Raw genomic sequence first — 17,941 nt, 5'->3', positions numbered from 1 at the left:
GGCGACACTGGGGACAGTGTGTGGGGACATCGAGTCATCGTGCGGGACGGCTGGCCTCGTGAATCGGTTACACTTTCTTAAAAAGTGAATCTGAAACACTGAAACTAACCACCTCGGGCTCCGCCAACCCAGGCGCCCCTGGAGGAGGAGGGCCACCGGGGACAAGGCGCCCCGCCCTGCAGTCCCCCACGCGCTCTGCCAGCTGCCGCCATCTACCCACAAAGGCCCAGAGCCACAGACACTTTCCAACGCTTTTATTTGTCCGACAGGCATTTACAACGTTCTGCTCATAGGCCGAGAAACACAAAAATAGACCTTCTTTCAGCTTATAAAAGAAATATATAAGAACTCTGGACAGACACGCCACGGCGACCGCGCTCGCAGCTCGGCGCCCTCCGTGAGCAGCCGGCCCCGCGGCTCGCGCAGGCCTGCTGCCCTGGGGCCCGGACGCTCTGGCGACAGGCCCGCGCTCCCGCCCCCTCGGAGGACACAGCGGGCCAGGGCAGTGTGCACAGTGCGGGGACACAAAGGGCGTAGAAACCGCTCTAAAGCTTTTTCAGAAAGTCAGAAGATGTAGCAAAATTTCATAGAATAAAACCCCCGGAGGACCAAGCGCAAAGCCCTGGGAACCCGAGGGCAGGGTGGGGCGGGGTGGCAGGCAGCAAGCGGGGCGGCGCGGCGGCGGGGCTCCACGTCCGGAAATACAAAGTCCCGACTGGCTTGTACAAAACAGAGCCCCCAGGGGTGCTATAAAATTCAGGTCGTTAAAGTACCTACTGATGTGCCAACACCAAATAGATATTTTCCCCAAAAAGAAAGTTTCTGTATTATTTAAACCCTTCTTAGGAAGTGGACTTGTGAAATGGGGGGAAAAGCTACAAACCTTTTTTATTAAAAAAGAAAAATCGAAAGTGCTTTAACTTGGTTTTTTTCTCCCTGCGTGGAAACCTGCTTAGCGTGTGAGAGTTTTATTAGCGTGTGTACCCTGTTTCGTTGGCATGAAGAGAGCGTTCAATACAGGACATGTCTGGGAAGAGGTGGTCTTGTTGGGAGGTTGGTTAGGGAGCGTCAGGGAAGGGCAGGCAATGGACAGAGATGCAACTCTTGAGGGACAAGGCGTGTCACCATGGCAACCCCAGGAGGAGCGCCCCCGCCCCCGCCTGCGGGCCCCAGGCAGGCACCCTGCCCTCTCGGAGTCCTGTCTGCTCCTGCCAGGTGCCCGTCTCACACGGGTTCAGACAGACAGACAGACACACACACAGTCTTCTGGGAAAACGTGTCTCCGACGCGTGAGCACCCTGCTGGCTGTTCATGCGTGTAAATATAAAGCCACACGCCTCGCACACACTGGCGAGGGTGAAACCCTCCTTTCAGACCCAGTCACTCAAACACTGAAACTCCCATCTGTGCCCTGCCTCTAAGGTAAAATACAAAAAAATAGCATTTTTTCCCCCAAGAGATAAATTTGGGTCTCTTTTCAGAGTTTGGCATCTTTATAATTCTCTGCAAAACTAGAACTTCCAAACGCTGATGTCCCATGACACCAGCCACGGACCAGGAGGGACCCAGGCCCATCAAGACGTAAAGGCCCCCATCCTCTGGCACACCCCCTCACACACCCCTAGGGAGGGTGGTGGCCCTAACACTGAGGAGGAAAGGGCCAGAGGGACCCTGAGGCCACTCACGTTGCCTCAGCCAGAAGACACTGCGACTGCTCTCAGTGACCTCAGGCCTGCTGCTCCTGCGCTGTACCTTCAGCTGACTTGTGGCACAGCAGGCCGCCCAGGGGAATGTGACTCCGGTGCCGCGGGACCCCTCTCCACTCTCCCAGCCCAGGGTTTACAGGGACCAAGAGCCCTAGCCACACACAGAGGGGGGGCTCGAGCCCACTCGAGACTCTGAACAATTCGTTCTGATGCTGTTGAACGCCCAGTGGGGTGGCACGTGGCTTCGGAGCAGAGTCAGCCGCCAGGACTGTGTGTGCTAGAGTGTGGCCGAAGGGGACGTTCTCACCCTGGAGGACACGAGGTGGGGGGGGCAGGGAGGCACAGGGCGGGACGAGGATCTGCACCTGCTCTCCAGGCAGACAGTCAGATCTCTGTGTTCAGTTTCTGGGACGGGGCAAGGTCTTCGCGCCGGACCCAGACGACCTCCTCGCCCGCTGGCCCGAGGGCCCCCCCGCCGCCCGGCAGGGCTGCCTGCTTCCTGAGCTGCGTCATACGGGAGGCGTGGCTGTCAGGGCGCGGGCGGCCCCGGGCCCGCTGAGCGATGCAGGCGGCCTGCAGCCGCTCGGGCAGGCCTCTGTCCACGCCAGTGCCCTTCTCGGACTCCCAGAACTCGTCATCATCGCTGAGGATGTCCGTCTCCTTGACGCCGTCTTGTTCCTCGTACTGCGCAAGATCAAACTGCTCCTCCACCCACCGGTCAGTGTCCCCAGCACCGGGGGGCTGCTGGGCCTCTCGCTCTGGGCTGCTGGCGGACACGGCGTCGGAATCGATGGTGAACCTGTTCCGAGCCAGCCGCCGCCTCCTTCTGCCGAGAGACTTGCTCGGGGCGGACACTGCGTACACACACACACACACAGACACGGAGACAGGCCCCCACGCATCACGTGAGATGGGCATCTGGGGCGGGCAGCGGGCAGCCGCTGGGCACCGCGGTGTCCCCGGGACCTCAAGCCCAGATGTTACCAGTCCGTCCCGCAGTCTTTAGCTTGCACAGATATCAGAGCAGCTGACCGGAGGGCAAGGGGACACAGAGGGACCCGGGGCCACAGGTTTCGGGGCATTGGGGCACCTCTCCACCCCGGGCTCCTTGCAGGCAGGTGATGCAGACCCGCCGCAGAGGGCCAGTCAGGGCCCCCGCCCGACCCCCTCCCAGGGCAGGTCCCTGTGGCCCTGCTTCCTGGGGAATTCGGCCAGCCATTTCTCCAGCGCCTTCGTCCCTCTAACGGAGCCTGTAGGCACAGTGGCTCCCGGGCACCAAGTCTTGTGTCCTCCCGTCCCCGTCCTCACACAAACCCCACATGAACCGGGAGGCGGAGCAAACGTGCCCCCGCCCCCAACCACAGGCTGCACGTCATCGGCTCCCGCCCACAGTCATGGAGACACAGGTGAGTGAGTGACATGGAGCTGCAGACGGACACTGTGCTGCCTGAGGTGACAGTTTAGAAATACGGGCACTGGAGTGCCTCCTTCTGCCCACTTTCTTCTCGGAAGCGGAATGCTTAAGAGCAGACAGGCAGAGGACACCACCGATCAATCGGGCAAATGAAAGGCCCACCGCACGCAGCCCCACAGGATGGCAGACAGAGGGCGCTGCTGCCCCCACCTGCAAGACGGGCTGCTGGGCCGGGAGGATGGGGTGCACTGTGCCCGCAGCACCTGCCGACAGGGGACAGACGTGTAGGGAGGGGAGGCCACCACGGCCAGGGAAAACAAACGGAGAGGAGCCTACTGCTACCCCATGGGAAAGGTCTCACCGTCACAGACAAGGGAGCCCCACAGCCCTTCACGGGGCTCCTGGACACGCCAGGCAATACGTGCATGCTAACAAATGTAGGGGTCACGTGTGCCAATGTCCGCGTTCCTGAAACGTGTGTAAACTGAGCTGGTGGGCGACAGGGGGAGTCACGGAAACACAGATGGCCACAGCCTGGGAGTGCCGTGTGCCTGGGGTGCCCCACAGGGGCACACGGAGTCTCGCTGGGGCACTGGCAGCTGCGTGGAACGGGTCCAGGCCGTCCTCAGAGCTGCAGTGACTGAGCTGGGAGTCTGGCTTCCCCACCGACCCAGACAGAACAGGGAGAAGCACACCACCTGGTGTCTGTGACGACCCAGGGACAGGGAGACTTGGGACCCCCGCTGGCCTCTCGGGGCACGCTGTGGTGGGAGTGTCTCCCGTGGCGAGACTGGCAGTGCAGTGCTGACCCCAGAGCAGCAGTCCAGAGCTGCCTCACGTGGGGGTCAGGGCCGCAGCGAGCACCGCACATGTAGCCCAGTAACAGCTCCTCCAGCCCAAAGGAGCCACCAAACAGAGACCAGCTGCGGTTGGTGGCGCTTTCTTCCCCGAGGAGTCTCAAAAGGGACACATTCGAAGTGCTCGCTTGCCCAGTGAATGTAAGGGTCCATGGTTGGCCACTAAAGTCGGCCACTGACAGGTGGGGTTCCCTGACGCACACCCCAGTCTTACTTAACGTTCCCGGCAAGTGAGAGGGGCAGGTGGGGCAGCTCCCGGGGAACTGGGAGCACTGGGGTCCAGTTCCCCGATGGGGAACTGGGATTCGGTGGGTTCGGCAGGGCCCGAGAGCATCGGAGGACCCCCGAGGGGGCACAGAGCATGGGGCAGCAGGCTCCCCGTGACCGCTCCTCACCAGGGAAGGAAGTCACGGGCACTCGCCCCTGACAGCCGTCGAGCATGAGGTGCTGGGAGAACGTGGCACCCACACGCACCCACCGAGGCCATCCGGGAGCCCCGAGACCGAGTGCGGGCACACTGGCAGGCCCCTCAGGCAGACGGGAGGCAGCATCTTGCGCTGGGCTCCCCATGGGACGTGGGACAGCCTCTGAGAGAGGGCAGCAAAGGCGGAGCTCCACTGACCTCATGCCCTCCCCCACCCCGTCTCATTCCACGTGTCACAGGGAGATCTTTCCTCCCAGGGACCCGTCCCTGCCTGCCACTCACGGGGACAGCAGTAACCCAGGCACCCGCTCCCAGGTGGTCACTCCCGCCCTACAGCAGCGTCCATCCACTCTGGGGCCCTGTAACCCGGGTCCTTTCCTTCACCAGCAGCTGAAGGCCGTGCCCACAGTGCAGTGGCGGCCACAGGCTGGTGAGACCTCCGTCACCTGCTGACCCCGCACGGGCTCCCCGACTGAGAACAGGCGTGGCTGTGTTTCTCGTCGCAAAGCCACCACGTCCTCAGGAGGTTGGCCATGACCCTGCTGAGAGGACACACTTCCTGCTCGACAAAGCTGGCCGTCAAGCAAAGCGGTGACTCCCGTTGGCGGCCGGGGGCTGCGGGTGGTGGAGGGGGGCGCTCACCAGCCAGGAGCAGCAGAGGGAGCAGGGGGGCAGCCGAGGGGGCTAGAGGGAAGCGCTCAGGTGGCTCCCCGGGGCCCTGGGGGGCAGGGCCTCAGGCCAGGGGCGCTGTGCTCCATCTCACTCAGCCGGGACGTGGAGCTCCCGGCACGGGGGCTACAGTGCAGCAGGGGGCACGGGGACCGTGAACGTCTGGACCCCCACAGTACCTGCCCTGCTCATGGCCGGCCGGGCTCCCTTCAGCGCGCACAGCCGCTTCCCTCCAAAGGGGACGTACTGCTGGGCCGAGGGCAGGCTCTCGGTTTTGAGCAGCTGCCGACGGTGCTTGTCCCGCAGGACGGAGTGCACAGCTCTCAGGAAATCCTTGCGGCCCTTGGGGGAGCTGCGGGGAGAAGGTGCACATGTCAGGGACACGGGGTCCGCACGCGGGACCACGGATGCTGCAGGGAGCTGACCCCCGACCCCAAGGCCCCGGGGTCAGAGATGGAGCCTGACACCGGTCTCCGCCCCCACCGCCCACTGGGGGCCTCCCGGCTGCCCGCCCTCCCTGCGGCCTGCACACACTCGCCCCTGTGGGCCACATCTCATGACACTCCTGGGCCAACACGCACCCACACAGACTCAGCAGGGCAGCGCGTCCCTGATCCCCACGTGCGACACTGAACATGGGAAAAGCCCCGTGTCCTTTCCTAGTCCCTGCTGGTCATCATGCTCCTGTCCCTGTCCCGGGTCCCATCCCCGTCCCAGGCCTTGTGGGTGGACAGGCTTGGCGACATCTCCACTGTGTCAGGGGCTGGGAGAGCCCTGAGGAGCGTGGGCGGGTCTGGCGACCCCCCAGGCGCCGGCTCACCTGCAGCACAGGTGGAACACCCTCTCCGGCCTCCCTTCCGACTCCGACTTCACGTGCACGATCTCGCAGCCCGTGCTGGCGTCTGCGTCTGGGGGAGCAGAGCGCACGGATCAGGCATGAGCAGAACAGCGCAAGATGGAAGACCTTCACCTTGACCCTGCGACCCCGAGACCTTACGAGACAAAGCGTCTGCGTCTGGGGGAGCAGAGCGCACAGATGAGGGGCCCGTCGGGCAGCCGGCGTTTCACAAGAGTCCGTCCCAGCTCTAGCGCGTGAGCAGAACAGCGCAAGACGGAAGACCTTCACCTTGACCCCGCGACCCCGAGACCTTACAAGACAAAGCGCTGAGCCCTGTGAGTGCTACGAAGGAGGAGGCTCGGGACACTTGCAGCTGCAGAAGTCCCCTCCTGGGTGGCGGACACCCAGCCCGGCTCCCCGGCTGAGGAACCAACCCTCTGCCAGCGGCGGAGCAGGTCTGGCCGAAGGACTGCGGTTCAGTGGGTGGCTGTCTCGGCACCGGCTGACCGGACCAAGCCCTCGCCCTCCACGGGGCCTCCGCACCGGAGGGCCCTGGGCCGGCAGCAGGGGCTGGAAACCCACGGGCTCCTTGTTCTCGGCCCCCCACGCTGCTCACTGAGTGAGCAAGCACGGTGCGCTGAGGTGAGGAGCAGCTCGGGGCAAACCTAAGCCGGGCAACGCTGTGCTGTTTTATTCATCATGTCACGAGCCTGTGGCATGGTGTCATGTCGAGTCACGAACACAGTGTTTGGGAGAGCAGCTCAGGGCGAGCGTGGAGACTGGTCCCGAGGTCCGGAACCTGTCACAGAGCCCCTGGGGCCACTCTGCCCCCAACCAGGGGCACGAAATTCTCCCACACTACAAAAGTCTCGGCGTTTCACATCTGACGCTCAGCTCCGCTGGAATGCACTGCACGGCAAGGGGCTGCTGGCAGGTCTGCCACCCCCGTTACAACAGGCTCCGCCCTGACGGTTTCAAACGCAACAGCATGGAGCACCAGGTGAGGCGGGCGCCCTAGCAAGGGCGGCTCGTCCGCCCCACGCCGAGCCCTCGAGCACTCAGCTCAAGGCGGGACTCCTGGCCACAAGGCCCAGATGCCCAGCAGGAGGCGACCCGGCACTTGTCTTCCGTGCTCAAACCTCACAGCGCTGCCGCTGCTGTCTGCAAACCTACTGTGCGCAGGTAGATCTGCTTCCCAAATCACACACTCACTGAGGAGAGCGGGGTGAACCCGTGCTGGGACACTCCAGAGAAACCTTGTGGGCAAGTCCTCATCCGAAACCCATGGAGGCGTCCTCCACACTTGAAGCTGTTCTGCTCACAAGAAGCAGGAGCTGTGAAGGAGGCTGCGTCTAGTGTCATCTGGGGGCGTCGCTGGAGGCCGGCCCCACGCTGCACCGGGCGGGGGGGGCAGCTTTGGGAGGACCGGAGCTGCGTCGCTGCCCAGGGCCATGGCAAGCACAAAGGGAGAGGGGGACAGACACCGGGGCGCGTCGGCCCCACCGTGCCCCACCGAGGCTGCTCCGGGGCCTCTCTTTGCTCCCGGACACCCAAGTGCTTCCCCCCGGTCCCCAAAGGTGCTTCTTCCAGATGTGCCCTGAGGGCGGAGGCCCCCGGCTCACAGCCAGCGCCCCCTACTGCTTGTGCCTCACAGGCCAGCAGCAGCGTCGGAGTCTGGGTCGCCCGCTGGCTGCTGGGACCGCAGACGGAACGGGGCCTCGCAGCCTGCACCCCAGCACAGACTGCGGTGCTGACCCAGGGTCTCGGAACGACACTCAAAGCCTTGCACTTTCCACTCGGCGTGCTCGCCCACTCACTCCCGGTCGGTGCAGGGCAGGGTAGGTGGGGGGGCAGAGACCACGGGGAGCTGGAGTCGGCTGCGCAGGGAGGAGCGGAGGCGGTGGGGTGCGTGCAGACACTCAGGAAGCAGCCCACGCCCGTGCAGAGTCTTACCTGCGCTGGCCACGGCACGGACCTGCAGAGCTTCCGTGGGGATCATGTGTCGGAAGCGGAAGGGGTCCCACTCCTCATAGATGGAGAGCCGGTGAGGTCCGACCTGCGGGAGAGCCGGAGCTGGGTGCCTGAGAACGTCTCTCTAGCCTGGCCCCACCCCATCCTCCAGACCCGGGATGGTGCGGCCTCGGGCAGAGAACAAGATGCCCCGTGGTACCTGAGGGGCACGCCTGCATCCATGCAGAAAACACGGGAAGATGGGAAGGCAGCCCCACAGCACAGACAGAGGGGCAGGGAAGGGAGGCACGGGGCTGGGGAAGCCCCAGCCACCACCCGCATGGGCCTGATCAGGGGCAGGATGGACGGTTCCCCGGGCCTTAGTGGCATTAGTACGAGGGGGAGAGAGGGAGGGGGACAGAGGGACAGCAGAGAAGGCCAAGAAAGCTCACGCGGACCCAGGGGCAGAGTCATGACCCCACGGCTGGGACTGGGAGGCAGATGGTGGGGAGGCCGGAGCCGTGAGGGGAAGACAAGCTGCTTACGAGTTTCTTCTTCTGTTTGGGGCCGTGCTTGTACACCAGGACCACGGCAGTCTTGAACACTGGAAATGGAAAGAAAGGTGGTTATTGTATGTAAGGCCGGCTTCCCCTCAACTTCGGCCATGCGAGGTGGCAGACGCCACGGCGGTGGAGAGGGCAGCAAGGCCGCCATGCCCATCACAGAGGCGGGCCCGGAGTCTGCAGAGACAGAGCCCCCAGGTTCGGGGCGAGCACAGCAGACCCAGACGAAGGGCAGTCGCCCACCCTGTGCCAGCGGGAACTTTGGGGGCTCCAGCGTCTCATGTGTGAAACTCAGCCATCAGCACATTTAGCCAGAATGTCCTCATTCCTTCAGCAGCGCAGGGAACAACACAGCACTCGGGGGGCCGTGACCAAGGCGTCGAACCCCAGCAACACACACCAGGCAGTTGGGGGGAGAGTAGAAGGCTTCAGATCAGGGGTCTCAGAAATGAGGTCTGCTTGATTTTCGCCTTCTTTTTCCCTGGACGTTTGCCCCTGCGTAGAAGGAGGCCCGGCCATTCCCCCCCCATGCGGCGGGGTGGCCCCACTGCACACGACCAGCTTCTGGAAGCAGGGTCTGCTATCTGTGACGTGGTGGTGAGAGTCACACAGCTATAACGAACTATCTCAACACACTGACTCGGGAAAGAAAGCATCTTCTTATTCTGAAACCCGAGCCAGACCACGCCCGCCTGCCTGCCCACAGCCCTGCAGACACACACCGAAGGCGGCCAGGTCCGGCTCCTTCTTCCACTTGCCCAGCGCGGCGGGTGGGTCCAGCCAGGTGACAGTCGTGTGCAGCAGCAGGTCGCCCATGCTCAGGTCCGCCACCTGCAGGAGAAGGCGGCGGGGCCTCAGGGGCTGGGCAGCACCACGTGGACCGCCAGACTCGCTGACCCCCGGCAGGCAAGGGCAGCTCAGGTCTGGGCATGAGCACCCCGAGGTCAAATGCGAGGCGGGTCCCTCTTCCCACAGGAAGGCTGCCCTGAATGACGATGACCCAGCGTCTCCGCCTCCCAGTGGCCCGTTGGCCCTTCCCCACCTTCCCCCCGCCTCCCAGTGACTTGGGACTTGGCCGGGTGCCCTGGGCTGTGGACTCAGCAGAACGAGTCTCCACCTCCACCCAGACCTCCCGCTCTCCGGCCAGGTAAGGACATGCCCACGACGGCCAGCCCTGCTCGGCCTGGACCCTGTGGGGCCCGGAGCCCCGAGCCGAGAGAGGCTGAAATACAGCCGGCCTGCACACCACGGGCAAAGTACGTGCCAGATGCAGCGAACACTCTGAGTCCTCTGTCACACAGGCACAGTGGGCTGACCAGACCCCACAGGGAAACGTGACCAGGGCCAGAGCCACCCCCTCCAGCACCCAGCCTGCCCACTGTCCCTTCGGAATCAGCCACCCAACCCCCACGATGGAGTTCTGCTGAGGCCTGTGTCCTCCAGGCCGGCCGGTCCTGCTGAGCCAGGGCTGTGCCCACCTTCCCCGGCAATGCCCTCTGGCTTTCCCCTCCTCCGACCAAGGGAACGGGGCTCTCGTCCAGCCCAGTCCCCAGAGTCCAGCGCGGCCAGGAGGCTGCAGGGCCAGCTTCGTCAGAGCACAGTTCTGCATTTTCTAAGCACAGACCTGCCACTCCCAGCGGGCACGGGTCAGCGTTCTGGTCCCAGTGGCTGGCAGTCTCGCGTGGCCGTGGAAGGGAGCTACAGCCACCAGGCGCCCCTACAGGGAGCCAATCGGTGTGGAATGGCAAATGTAGCCCAGCCCTGGGGGAAAGCCAACAGGCGCGAGGTGGCGAGCATGGGCCAAACCCACAGATCGGTTCTCCCGTGAGAAACCAGGCCTGCGTTGTACCTGGGCTGCTTTGTGACTCGCTCTTGCTAAAACTTCCTCCCCCTCAGTTGAGGCAGAAAATCTCACTGCACATCTTTAAAGTCACTCCTGAAGTCTGTGCTGATTCTCCCAAGGACTCAAGTGTAACCAGACCAGTTTCTCTTATGCACCCTTGCGTTGGCAACCTTTTTTTCCTTGTTAACCTGAAAGGAGTATCAGTAACATCCTTTCCTTTGCTACCTGTAAAGCGTAATCACCTACAGTGAACCTGAGNTGGAGAGGGCAGCAAGGCCGCCATGCCCATCACAGAGGCGGGCCCGGAGTCTGCAGAGACAGAGCCCCCAGGTTCGGGGCGAGCACAGCAGACCCAGACGAAGGGCAGTCGCCCACCCTGTGCCAGCGGGAACTTTGGGGGCTCCAGCGTCTCATGTGTGAAACTCAGCCATCAGCACATTTAGCCAGAATGTCCTCATTCGTTCAGCAGTGCGGGGAACAACACAGCACTCAGGGGGGCCGTGACCAAGGCGTCGAACCCCAGCAACACACACCAGGCAGTCGGGGGGAGAGTAGAAGGCTTCAGATCAGGGGTCTCAGAAATGAGGTCTGCTTGATTTTCCCCTTCTTTTTCCCTGGACGTTTGCCCCTGCGTAGAAGGGGGCCCGGCCATTCCCCCGCCCATGCGGCGGGGTGGCCCCACTGCACACGACCAGCTTCTGGAAGCAGGGTCTGCTATCTGTGACGTGGTGGTGAGAGTCACACAGCTATAACGAACTATCTCAACACACTGACTCGGGAAAGAAAGCATCTTCTTATTCTGAAACCCGAGCCAGACCACGCCCGCCTGCCTGCCCACAGCCCTGCAGACACACACCGAAGGCGGCCAGGTCCGGCTCCTTCTTCCACTTGCCCAGCGCGGCGGGTGGGTCCAGCCAGGTGACAGTCGTGTGCAGCAGCAGGTCGCCCATGCTCAGGTCCGCCACCTGCAGGAGAAGGCGGCAGGGCCTCAGGGGCTGGGCAGCACCACGTGGACCGCCAGACTCGCTGACCCCCGGCAGGCAAGGGCAGCTCAGGTCTGGGCATGAGCACCCCGAGGTCAAATGCGAGGCGGGTCCCTCTTCCCACAGGAAGGCTGCCCTGAATGACGATGACCCAGCGTCTCCGCCTCCCAGTGGCCCGTTGGCCCTTCCCCACCTTCCCCCCGCCTCCCAGTGACTTGGGACTTGGCCGGGTGCCCTGGGCTGTGGACTCAGCAGAACGAGTCTCCACCTCCACCCAGACCTCCCGCTCTCCGGCCAGGTAAGGACATGCCCACGACGGCCAGCCCTGCTCGGCCTGGACCCTGTGGGGCCCGGAGCCCCGAGCCGAGAGAGGCTGAAATACAGCCGGCCTGCACACCACGGGCAAAGTACGTGCCAGATGCAGCGAACACTCTGAGTCCTCTGTCACACAGGCACAGTGGGCTGACCAGACCCCACAGGGAAACGTGACCAGGGCCAGAGCCACCCCCTCTAGCACCCAGCCTGCCCACTGTCCCTTCGGAATCAGCCACCCAACCCCCACGATGGAGTTCTGCTGAGGCCTGTGTCCTCCAGGCCGGCCGGTCCTGCTGAGCCAGGGCTGTGCCCACCTTCCCCGGCAATGCCCTCTGGCTTTCCCCTCCTCCGACCAAGGGAACGGGGCTCTCGTCCAGCCCAGTCCCCAGAGTCCAGCACGGCCAGGAGGCTGCAGGGCCAGCTTCGTCAGAGCACAGTTCTGCATTTTCTAAGCACAGACCTGCCACTCCCAGCGGGCACGGGTCAGCGTTCTGGTCCCAGTGGCTGGCAGTCTCGCGTGGCCGTGGAAAGGAGCTACAGCCACCAGGCGCCCCTACAGGGAGCCAATCGGTGTGGAATGGCAAATGTAGCCCAGCCCTGGGGGAAAGCCAACAGGCGCGAGGTGGCGAGCACGGGCCAAACCCACAGATCGGTTCTCCCGTGAGAAACCAGGCCTGCGTTGTACCTGGGCTGCTTTGTGACTCGCTCTTGCTAAAACTTCCTCCCCCTCAGTTGAGGCAGAAAATCTCACTGCACATCTTTAAAGTCACTCCTGAAGTCTGTGCCGATTCTCCCAAGGACTCAAGTGTAACCAGACCAGTTTCTCTTATGCACCCTTGCGTTGGCAACCTTTTTTTCCTTGTTAACCTGTAAGGAGTATCAGTAACATCCTTTCCTTTGCTACCTGTAAAGCGTAATCACCTACAGTGAACCTGAGCATAATGAATGAGAACTTCCTTTGGTCCATGCTATTAGAAAGCCGATAAAAGCTGCCAAGGCAAGCGTCGGGCACTCTCCCTTTGACAGAGTGGCCGTGCCGTCCCTTTTTCTCCACAGGACTTCAGTAGTCCCTGAGAACTGGTCTCATCTCATCCATAACGCTGCGGACACTGCTGGCCACAGAAAGTACCACGTCCCCACCATGGGGGCCGGGGGTGCTCACGCACCTGCAGCGGCTGCCTGTCTCCGGGGCTCCTCCGTAGTGGCGCCAGGACCTGCCAGTCCTCTGGACCCAGAGCCGCCCCGCCCACCCTCCCAGGCCCATTCCATCCATCTGTCCCCCTCCCCGACAGAGGACGAGAGAAATGTGATAGGACCTGGAGGAACTCTGTTTTGCTCCTGAGTCATCGGTTGTCTGTGGCCATTTCCACCCGGCCGCTGGGGAGGGATCTCTCTCTGGCTCTTCTCTCAGCACCGACAGATGGAGGGCTGGCCTGCCCCGGACACAGCCACGGCCTGCGGCCCCTGTCTCTCGCACATCTCCGTCCCCAGAACCCCCAAGGCCACCCTTGCTCCCTGCCGCACAGACTTCTTCCTGGAGCATCGGGTCTCTGTTTCCGGGACCGGCCATTTCTGCTCCTGGGCCGGGATGTCTGAGCCACACCCCCTTCCTTCCTAAACCCTGGGCCTCCCACTCCCCACGTCACTTCCCAGCCTTCAGCGACAATCGGTGGCTCTCACGTAATCTCGGTGGTTACGTGATACAAAATGTAACAAAGTATCATGGCGATCTTCTCTGCCAGGACCCAGTACGACTAACTCACTTCCATCCAAATGCAGTCAACCAAAACACAGAGGAGACGAAGTCTCACGGTCAACAGCGTTCCCAGGGTTACTCACAGGGCTCAGTAAACGAAGCCGGGAACGTCACCCCATGACGGGAATTAAGCAAGTAACTGTTCAGCCACACAATGAAACATTCCACAATAACTTAAATTCTTGTGAGTTGCTTCAAATTACATGAACGTTCTTTGTTCGATGTGAAAATACCCGTGTACAAATGTTGTTATTCAAGCACACACGAGCACGTAATTTGTGACAAAAATCAACACCCCACGCTGAGGCCACAAACTGCTCTTCCTGCCTTTCCCTCTCCCTTCAACAGCGTGTTTTCTTTGCACAAGCGGCGCAGGGAGGCGAGGACAACCCAGACTGCTGATGCCACTTCCCCACTCGGCTGCCGCAGGCGCTCCCCTACCTCCGGGGAAGGGGCTCGGGCACAAGACGCCCTGCAGGCCCCGCGTGTGCCCCGCCCCCCGCGGCCCTTCGGAACCGCAGCTGAAGGTCGCTGTGCGTCCTGCCCGGCCTGGGACTGACCGGCCGCGCGCTCTCCTGCCTTTTCTGGAGAAGCACACACCCTGCCTGCTCCCCTCCCACCACAGAGAAAGAGAAATTTCTCCTTTTGTGCTCGCCTTTACATCCACGTGGAATGTCGTGGTTCCTGTGAAAACTACCCTCCAGTGTCCCGAAACTCGTTTCAGTGGGGACAAGCATGGATCTGGGCCGGGCTGTTTCCTCCATCCACGCTGAACACCACGCTCTGCCCGCCCCCACACGACCCCCTTTCCAATCAGAGCAGGGACGCCCCTTCATCCCCAGCGCCCCCAGCCCCAGGGCACCAGCCTGGCCCAGGCAGGAAGCGAAGCCGAGGTGGGTTGGGACACAGAGGTCACCACCTGGCCCACTTCAGGGCCACCAGCACACGGGGTCCCATTGGCTCTTCCAGGGACTCCGGACTCCACAGCCCAGTGACCCTCGCCTTCTCTACGGGTGTCCCTGGGCCAGGTGCTGTCGCCAGGCAGACTCTGAAAACCACCTCAGTGTCACTCCCTCAGGGAGCCAGCTGCTGCTCCGGCCTCAGGGGTGTGACTTCACAGTTTGGGGGGCCTTCGGAGCCAGCCCGGGCCGGGCAGTGGTGTTCCCCCTCCCCCTCGGCCTCGGCCGCCCGCACTCCTGAGGACAGGGGACTCAGACACGTGTCCCACGGTCACAGTGACTCGACACAGGAAGCAGCCCCGCGCCGCAGCCATGGACAAGGGGCGCAGCGCCGCCCGCCCTGGCGAACGGCCCCCAGGAGCACGGCCAGGCCGCCCTCCTCCCTGACGCCCGCCCGAGGAGGAGGGGCGCGGCGTCCTCACCTCTCTCTTCTCACCGGTCTGCTCGGCGATCAGCTGGTCGAACACGGCCCCGAACTCCTCGTGGAGCTTCTGCATCTCGTTGATGTGGCTGGCCACCTNCCCCTCCCCCTCGGCCGCCCGCACTCCTGAGGACAGGGGACTCAGACACGTGTCCCACGGTCACAGTGACTCGACACAGGAAGCAGCCCCGCGCCGCAGCCATGGACGAGGGGCGCAGCGCCGCCCGCCCTGGCGAACGGCCCCCAGGAGCACGGCCAAGCCGCCCTCCTCCCTGACGCCCACCCGAGGAGGAGGGGCGCGGCGTCCTCACCTCTCTCTTCTCACCGGTCTGCTCGGCGATCAGCTGGTCGAACACGGCCCCGAACTCCTCGTGGAGCTTCTGCATCTCGTTGATGTGGCTGGCCACCTTGTTCATGGTCTTGATGGCCACTGGGGTGGGGCGGGCGGGGCGTGAGGGGCTGCGTGCGTGCTCGCACAGGGCGGGGGCACGGGGGGGGGGGGGGCTCACCGTCCAGGTGGTGGTGCTCCTCGCTGTCGGCGTCCGTCAGCGAGAGGAGCTCTCGGAGCAGCAGCGGGTACTTGAGGACTCGCTGGATGGGCTTGATAAGGTAGGACTCCAGCGTGGCCGAGTGCTGCTGCCTCGGGTTCTGCGCGTCCAGGAAGGCCTTGAAGGCCGCGTCCGTCCTGGCTGCGAGGGGACACAGCCTCAGTCCGGGGCCCTTCACAGGGCGGGGCGGGGGAGAAGGCCTCGGACAGGGCCGGACAGCCAGGCCCATCTGTGTGTACGTGGGGGCACCCGAGCCAGAGTCGTTGAAGGGAATCTCAGGGTCTGTGAGCCCTGGGCTGCTCCCCGCCACCAGGGTTCAGGATGTCCTTGCATCCCGATGACCTGACAGCTGTGGCCACACTAACCCCAAGATCCTGCCCCTGCCCAGTCTGGCCGCCCGGGGACTCACCAGGGAGCACCTTCCTCATGCAAACAGCCCACCCAGGACCCCCAGCCCTCCTACCAACACCCCACTGCCCCCCATCCCCACCCCCCCTCCCTAGTGCTGGCAGCAGGCAGCACAGGTCACCCGCACACAGGGCCCTGGGCTCATTCGGCTTGCCTGGCCTCTCTCGCTGGAAAGGCTCCAGCCCAGCATCCCTCCGGTCCCCCTCTCTGCAGAGCCACCCTGTGCCCCACCATGTGGCCCTGCCTGGCCTAGTGCGACCCTCCTCTTGGAAACTCAAACAAACTGTCTCTTCGACCGCCATCACCTCCTGGCCTGTCGGCCTCACCGCATCTCCCGAGGACGCACACTAGAAACGCCCCTTCCCTGGCTCTCGCGCCTCCCAGGGCTGGCGGGCAGCCCCATGGCTCCGACAGCGAGTGCCGTCCACCCTCTGTGCTACGTTGATGCAGAGCTATGGCCCCAGCTCAGGGTGCGTCTGCACCTGCAAGCAGACTCCTCGTCTCAGGCAGCACCGGCCCTGCCCACTGCTGTCCCATCCGTGTCCAGGCCCGATGAGGGGGAAAGGCGGCGTGGGCACAGAACAAGAGGCCCCAGAGTGACTTTACAGGGGGCACACGGTTCCCTGAAAGCCACAGACGAGGATGAAGCATGCACCTGCCTCGGCCAGGACCACAGGGCACACTAAGGTCCGAAGGTGCGTGGAGCCTGAGGGGTGCTGGGGGTGAGCGTCTTTGCCAGCGCTACCAACCAAGGGCGCAGCAAGGACGGAGCCAAGCCTTGGAGAGACCCCGTCTTTGCATCCTGTAAGCCCCCTGAGAGGAACCAGGCTTCGCGGAGGCAGCCGCCTCTCCTCCTTCCGAGGAGCAAGGGAACGGGCTTGGGAGTAACCAGGAGACGCAGATGCTAGGGAGGTGTGGCCAGGCCTGGAGCCAGGGCGAGATGCCCCTGGGGAACACCCCGAGTCCTGGAGTCCACAAGCACAGCCACGGACAGCCAGCCAGCCACGACCACGTCACGTCAGGGGGAGAAAGAGGGGGGAGGGTCCTGGGCCCCATGGTCGGCTGGGCAGTCGCACCGGCACCCCCTCGAGCTGGGGAAGAACCCTAGTTGCTCCTGGTTCTCGGTCCCCGTCCCCCCTTCCTGGCATGTTTGGCCGTTAGAAAAATGTAGGTCAGACCTAATGTTTCAAAGCACAATTTGGAAGACATAGTAATATTTTCCAGGTGCAAACAAATATCAAGGAAAACCTACAGGGGCAGAATTTAATCTAGCTGACTGTTTAAAAACAACACCAATGGCCCTGAGGACGGTGACGGGCGTGCCACTTTTCTGCGGTGCAACGAGCTCTAAAATCTAGGTATCAACCCCCAACAGCAACCAGCGTTCAGGTGAACAGTAAACACACCACACACACACACACACACACACACACACAACCAACGTGCAGGAAGAGCCAGCTGCTCGGGGACTGACCTGGGGGCCAGGCCCCTGCCCTGGGGAGACCTGGTGGCACCAGCACGTCCAGAGACAGAGTCCCACTGAGCCAGCCCAGCCCCTCCAGCCGTGAGCCCAGTGCATGCGGACTGCAGGCCTGCGCGGCCCCCTGGGATCAAGCTTCCCGCGGGCTACACTGTTTCCCAAGTGCCTGTTTCTCTGACCCTTTTATACATCAGACAACCCCACGCTGACCTATGGAAGCAAAAGCCCCCTCTGGACACTCTGAGGATGCTCAGGACCTTCCAGAACACTCCGGGAGAGGGGCTGCCAACCTCCAAAGCCTGTGCTGTGCGAAATACCCCTGCAACCTGAGCGGCGTTCGTGAGTAGGTGGAGCAACACAAAGGGGGGGTGGGGGGACCACACACCCAGGGGCAGGAAGCGTGAATCCCACACAAAGGTGAAGAACAGGAGCAGAGCCCAGACCCTCGGACCCGGGGAGCGTGCGCCTGCCACCCGAAGGCTCCTTGCATCTGGCCCGGACGCCCCGACCCCAGCTGGTCCCAAAGCGGCAAGCCCGCAGTGCCGAGCCCACCCGCCCCCGTGCCCCCAGGCCGTACCTTTCACCAGCACCTTGGGGACCTCCGTGTGGCTGGCGCAGAAGGCGCTGTAGAGCTTGAAGCGGTCGGCGTAGTACAGGAAGGAGCCCCCCAGGGAGAAGAGCACCTTCTGGTGGGACAGGAGGAAGCGGGTCAGCCCGCGGGACGCCTGCAGGGCACGGCTGGCGGCGGCCACCTGGTCCCAGCCCCCCCACCCCCCCTTCCCCAGGGCACCTAAGGACTGAAGCCCC

General features: G+C 63.3%; 1 protein-coding gene across 4 annotated transcripts in view; it reads right to left on the bottom strand.

The window, feature by feature from the left end:
• Positions 1-239: 239 nt before the first annotated feature.
• Positions 240-17,941, bottom strand: part of TIAM1 (TIAM Rac1 associated GEF 1) — a 179,575-nt gene continuing 161,873 nt past the window's right edge. For 3 of the 4 annotated variants that reach the window (XM_037040559.1, XM_037040560.1, XM_037040562.1), the window contains 9 exons: positions 17,712-17,820; positions 15,208-15,387; positions 15,010-15,128; positions 11,121-11,229; positions 8,404-8,462; positions 7,862-7,964; positions 5,891-5,978; positions 5,250-5,422; positions 240-2,560 (listed from right to left, as the gene is read on the bottom strand). In XM_037040559.1, the coding sequence (XP_036896454.1) occupies positions 2,091-2,560; positions 5,250-5,422; positions 5,891-5,978; positions 7,862-7,964; positions 8,404-8,462; positions 11,121-11,229; positions 15,010-15,128; positions 15,208-15,387; positions 17,712-17,820 (1,410 nt within the window). In that variant the 3' untranslated portion in view covers positions 240-2,090. Of the gene's footprint in view, positions 2,561-5,249; positions 5,423-5,890; positions 5,979-7,861; positions 7,965-8,403; positions 8,463-11,120; positions 11,230-14,699; positions 14,796-15,009; positions 15,129-15,207; positions 15,388-17,711; positions 17,821-17,941 lie in introns of all 4 variants that reach the window. The other variant, XM_037040561.1, reaches the window with a different exon arrangement.

Source organism: Sturnira hondurensis, unplaced genomic scaffold (genome assembly GCF_014824575.4).
Source record: "Sturnira hondurensis isolate 20B ecotype Veracruz unplaced genomic scaffold, ASM1482457v3 Scaffold0002640, whole genome shotgun sequence".
In the NCBI taxonomy this organism is placed as follows: domain Eukaryota; kingdom Metazoa; phylum Chordata; class Mammalia; order Chiroptera; family Phyllostomidae; genus Sturnira; species Sturnira hondurensis.
This window is presented reverse-complemented; position numbering and strand designations above follow the sequence as displayed.